The sequence below is a fragment of the Nymphaea colorata genome, chromosome 5 (genome assembly GCF_008831285.2).
Source record: "Nymphaea colorata isolate Beijing-Zhang1983 chromosome 5, ASM883128v2, whole genome shotgun sequence".
Lineage (NCBI taxonomy): Eukaryota > Viridiplantae > Streptophyta > Magnoliopsida > Nymphaeales > Nymphaeaceae > Nymphaea > Nymphaea colorata.
In genome coordinates, this window is record NC_045142.1 from 25962652 (window position 1) to 25968735 (window position 6084).

Here is a 6084-nt window from a genome sequence, read left to right on the forward strand (position 1 = left end):
AATTTCTTGACCCAACTGACCAATCTAAGCCACAAGAAACTGGCGTTTCCTCCCTATTTAAGCAAACAAGACTACTTGGACTTCCACTACCCATCACAAAAGAGGAGGCGATTAAGGAAAAAGCTGAACTCTTGAAGAAAAAAGGCACAAAGAAATTCAAACAGAAATGGAGGCAAAGCTCTACGGCACGCTGGGAATCAGGCCATGCTTCTTCTTCTTCCTGTGTCTCTCCATCATCTTCACGTTCTTTACTCCGGCCATCTCCGGCGCGAGAGCGCGCTCCGCATATAATCAAAACGCCACCGGTCCGAACGATAAGCTCATCGCCCATGTCTGCAAACCGGCTCCATACTACAAGCTCTGTGTGGACGTCCTGAAGGCTGGAGCTCCGCACGAAATCGTCGACGAGGCGGGGCTGGTGCGGATAGCCATTGGGTCTACTGTCCGGATGGCCATGCAAACGTCGCTCTACGTTGGTAGGCTCTCTAAGAACACCAACAACGAACCCAGGTACCAAACGGCCTATACTGCCTGCCGGATTCGATACGCCGATGTGGTGGGGAAGCTCGCCGACTGGCTTCATCATGTTGGCAAGGGCTCCAACGTCTTGGCCAAGAGATGGGTCGAGTCCGCCATAGATGACATTATCACCTGTGACAAGCTCTTTAACCAGAGGGGTATGGTCAACACGCTCTCGGCTGGAAACATCCAGCTCCTGCAGATGTGCAGGAATGATGTGGAGATCTTGGAGCACCTCAGTTCCCACAATCATTAATTAAAGCCAAATTTTGTGCTTATTGTAAGAGAGAGAGAGAGAGAGAGAGAGGTTTTGGTGGAGCAATGCAGACTCTTAGGATGTGAAAGAAGAGTGTGAATGAATATTTTATTGGCAATAAATTATTAAAGAAGCTTTTACATTGAAATGCAGTCGATTCTTGTCAAAATGGATTATAGTTATTTCCAGCGATCATGAAATTCGAGAACGCCCCGTATTAGGCGAGAAAAATCTTAAAAGAGCGCCTTTCTAAAAATGGAGGAAAAAAGAACGGATCTAAAAGTTTGCATGGCCGGAGGATTGCACCGTCCGTGATTGGATTGGTATGCATGGCCGGAGGATTGCACCGTCCGTGATTGGATTGGTATGCATGGCCGGAGGATTGCAGCAACTGCGTTAACGTTATTTTTTTAGGAAACCTTTTATTTTAGGGCACATCTTTTGCTTATAATCTAAAGATAAAAGAAACAAAGCATATTTTTTATTTTGATAAGAAGGGTTGCAGAAAATTGTAACTAAGGGTTTTAAGGGCGAAACTGGTTGTATGTAAAGCACTTGTACACGATGTAAAGGTGTAGAGAACTATGTGTATGACAGGTATGTATAACGCCTTGTTTGGTTGGAGGGAAAGAGAATGATTGAGCACTTCTTTGTTTAGTTGACTAATTAGAAAGAATGAAATAGAAGAAAATTTGTTTGGCTGTGAGGGGAGGAAAATGAAAGAAGAGTATAGTGTAAATCTAATCCCTCCAAAATTGGAGGGATTGAGAATGAAAGAAAAGAAAAGTGAAAGATTGAACATTCCATTCTTTTCCCTTTTTTTTCTCTTATATTTCCTTTCCTTTCCCTTCCTCTCTTTTCTTTCCTTTCCCTCCAACCAAACTGGGCATAAGAGTGAGAAGATATACCATTAAAGTGGTTTAAAGGTCCACATGTCATGTACAGTGACACTCCTGCCTTAGACTATTGTATTTTACAAGATTAAACTATACAAATGCAATATCCATGTTGAGAAAGCTATGAATCAACATCAAATTTTTCAACATGCCTGATTTTAAAACATGATCCGTGTAAGTGGATCTGAAAGCAACTTAATGTTTATTCTATCTTTTGGACGTGAAAATCACATCTGCATGGTTGGTTTTGCCAAACTAAAGTATGTTCCAACAGTTAAAAAAAGAAACAGAACGAACTTAGTCTATAAATATAGAGTGCACAAGAAGGGAAGATAAAAAAATGGGGGAAGCACACTTGCAGCAAACTACTAGTTTACATGAAACACTAAAACGTTTTCATATGCAAAAACTCATAATACAACTAATACTAGTCGTTACAATTACTTAAATACATCACTGAGAAAGCCACCTAGAAAACGACTAAATAGTACTCTTATAATATGATTTCTCATATCATCTTCCAATTGATCAATCATCCAAATGGCACCCCGGTCTTCGGCAGCCAGTTACTTCCTTGTATGAAATTGGACACAGTGAATCGGCCAGCATCACTTGAACTCATCAGATGGAACCCTTCCCACTTGACTCTCCCGCCGGTGGCTGCACCCGGGCCACGGTTGTTGTACTCACCATAGTATATGGTGCTTGGAGCTGAGCTACCAGACCAAGGCATCCAACCAGCAGGGTCGATCAAGCTGCCAAGATTTGACTCCATGAACACCGTTCTGGAGTACTCCTTCCAGGGCCTGCCGAGGTACGTCTTGATTCCAGAGCGGCCGGCAAGGTCGGAAGCTGCGGCGACGTTGCAGCCGATGAAGGAGGTGCCGGTGTTTTGAAACTGGCTGGTTCTGCCTTGAGCGGTCACGGTGTTGACCTTTCCACCGGGGACACGGGCATAGATGTTGCAGCTTTGAAAGACGGCGGCCGCGTTGCCGAAGATGAAGTCGACCGTGCCATAGATGTTGCAGTTGCGGTAAAACTGGCGGAGTGAGTAGGCGTAAAGAGTGTCTTGGTATCCCTCAAAGCTACAGCGGAAGAAGACCGACAGGTCGGCGCCGTTCCGGACAGCTACTGCTTGGTGGTTCCCTGTTCCGGCCGTGTTCCGGACGGTGATGTCCATTGCTAGAAAGCCAGTCCCAAGCACGGCTGCATCATGCAAAATTTTTGTTTGGTTATTTCAAATTAATCGCGAGGGGTCAGTCTTGTCTAAGGGGTTATTTGCCCCACTTATGTAATTTAGTTATTTTAGAAACCCTTCACTTTTTGCCTGCTTGGAAAGCATATTTAACCATAAAACTCATCAATTTTAGTATATATCTACTATTGAAACAAATATAATATTATGTCTATAGAGCTTTCCCAATTTAAAAACAATCAAAAGTGTGAAGTAATATTTGAGATTTCGTGACTCTCTATACATACATACATAGACTCCAAAGTTTAATTAGAGGGTTTGGTTAGACACAAGGGGGGAGCCAAGGTAGGGTCTCCATGGTCCTGGGCCCACCTTAATTTAAAAAAAAAATACATGTAAATTTAAAAAAAATTGACTTATTTTTATATGAAAATTTTGAAAAATGGTATTTCAGTGTTAATCGAAATTTTAAAACTTTAACAAAAGGCTCATTGACTTGACGAAGCAGTTGGACCCGGCTGGCCGGAGCAGTTGAAGGGCTTCTTACGCTGCTTCGGTGACGGTTCTTTGACATCAATAAAGCTTATTCTATTAATGCAAAGAGAGCGTCAGAATTGTCTTATATGATTAGATTTATATGGTATTGCGTACTCAAGATGGATTATATATAAGGTTCATGTAACTTAATTGAAGCTTGTCTTAGGTGCAGTCCTTATAAACCACACTCGACAGCATGTAGTTCTCACATCTTGAATTGAATGAACGAACTGGAACATGGAACCTGATTGTGACGTATATCGTGATGAATTCACGAACTTAGTCAGTCAATTTGATTATAAAGCATGTGGACTAAGAAAGGCGATTATTAAATAATTAAATCATTCAATCAACTTGATTGAAATTAAAGAAATACGTCATGTGTTAAATAAGTAACTTTTCACGTTGCTTTTCAAATTGTGATAGATCATCTACTTTTTTGTGGAAAAACAGTCGTAAATACTTATCTAAGGTAACCAAACTGGTCGTCATATATCAATATAATATACATATTCCATGCATTATGCATGTAGTGCGGATGCTAAGCTTTACTTTTGAGTTAATATGTTCTCCTACCGAGTTTTTATTTATGATGTAACTCTGATAGCCTCCCTAACCTCATCACATGTTCAAAACCCCAATATGTGGTGCGAAGCGAAGCCCATCCGACCTAACATCTAAATTTAGGTTCCTCCAAGTCACCAAAGCTCTTTTTTTTTCCCTCTTACTCTTGGTTCAACGCTGCTTTGAGACTTGGGTGGATAGCTGGATACACAAATTAAGATATGTTTATCCATTATTCATAATGAAAAGAACTGTTTAACGGAGTCAATAGGGCTAGTTTCTTGAGCTTTTCAATTTCAATGATAGAGTTACATGGTCATTTATAAAAGTTGTATTTTCCATTTTTTTTACCTTAAACGAATTATTTTTTTTTTGGTAGAGCAGAGACTTTTTTGTCATTTCCAATCCCAACAGGCCCTAAGCCAAAATATGCGTGTATTGATTTTACCTGCTTTTTGGCAGGTTTTTAATATTCATTAATATTGGCTTTTTCTCTATATAATAGCTTTGGATAGTGTTTTTCTTTTCTCACGCCCCGAACCACAGAAGTAAACTTGAGAAACCTGAAGGGTCGGTCGAGCTCACCTAGAGTTGCAGAGCCGAAAGTGGTGGAGCCGCCACCTCCCACGCTCCGGTCGCCGGTGATGACGGTCTTGCCCATTCCGTCTCCTACCATCATTATGTACTTCTTGGACTTAGGTATGGTGACGTATTCCTCGTACACTCCCGCTTTCACGTTGATCACGTAGTACCCCTTACTCCCGTCGTTGGCCGGAGCCGCAGAAATGGCTTCACGGATAGTGCGGTAATGGCCACTGCCATCCAGAGCCACAACCACGCTGCCCACGCTCTGTAGAGCCATCCTTCCTCCACCGGCGAAGTGGAAGATGTTCCTATTCACCCAGAGAGGCGCACCATCGCCGCCTACTCTCAGGTCGTCCAGAAGCCTCCTGTCGGGATGCACCAGCTTCTTGGGCTTGAAGGCCCAGGAGTGGGTGAGCATGGCGAGAGACAAGCTGTACAGCTGAGACCCATTCACCAGCGGAGCATAGAGCTTGTGGCCGCGGTGCAGGAAGGACGCCAGCGTGAGCTCATCCAAGCAAGTGTGCTGGTTAGTGACGATGCCGCTCAAGAGGGTATGGACCAGGTCCGCCTTGTCTCGGGCGAGGGTTGTTGTGTTGCCGGAGTCGAGGGTCGCCAGTGAGGAGACCAAGAAGTCGGTGGTGAGTTGGGAGAGCAGCAGGCAGTCGTTGAGGGCAGCTGCTGCTCGAGGGGTGAGGGTGGCGTGATCTCTTATGGTCTCGTTGATGAGGGAAGAGAAGGAGGCGGACCGCTCTAAGGACTTCTTGACAAGGTACTGGCCGTAGCTGTAGAAGTTTGAGAGGGAGTCGGTGGGCAGGAGGGACTTGCAGAAAGAAGGGTTGGTGGTAACGTTGCAGGCCTTGTCTGGGGTGAGCATCTGCGGGAAAGAGAAGGAGATGGGAAAGAGGAGCGTGAGGAGGAAGAAGAAGGAGGTCATGGTGGCGGCGAAAGATCGAATCATCTTGGCGTCCTCTCTTGGTACCACTTACGATGTACGTTGCTTGGTATGAAGGGAGTGAGGATGGTTATATATAATATTGCAAGTGCCTCGAATAAAGCGTTGGCAATGGGCTCAGTACCCGACGGTACCGGTAGTATGCTCGATCAGGCTGCGCTTAGGTCCGGAAAAGCCAGCCCGATAATATATGGGGTTCGACTGTTATCATGCATGACAACCATCCTTGTCATTTGCCAAGTGAAAGGTGGAGAATGATTTTCTCTGTTCAGACGGCTTGGAGACCAGCGAGTAGGAGTCAAACACGAGATGAGTCGAGTACAACTGCTTCACTTTGCTCGAGCTTGAGAATAGCTTGATGGAAGCAACTCGACCTCGATTCCACAGCTCAATTCCAGTTATTGATATTCATCCTTACGTTTTAAGCTCAAGTTCAACTCAATTAAGACTCAACAAAATCTTTTGAATAGCCTTGATATTTATCATTACTTGTTGAGTTTAAACTCGACTCCATTAAGACTCAACAAACTCGTTTGAATATATCGACTTGATTAAGGTTCGAGAAACTTGATAAAGGCTG

At 43.8% G+C, this 6084-nt stretch overlaps 1 protein-coding gene across 1 annotated transcript; it reads right to left on the reverse strand.

Moving 5' to 3' along the window:
* Positions 1-1981: 1981 nt before the first annotated feature.
* On the reverse strand, positions 1982-5857 carry LOC116253944 (pectinesterase-like). Its single transcript, XM_031628947.2, has 2 exons — positions 4553-5857; positions 1982-2877 (listed from the first exon to the last, which is right to left on the reverse strand). Exons 1-2 carry the CDS (start codon positions 5508-5510, stop codon positions 2204-2206), a joined length of 1632 nt encoding a protein of 543 aa, XP_031484807.1. The 5' UTR covers positions 5511-5857; the 3' UTR covers positions 1982-2203.
* Positions 5858-6084: the final 227 nt, after the last annotated feature.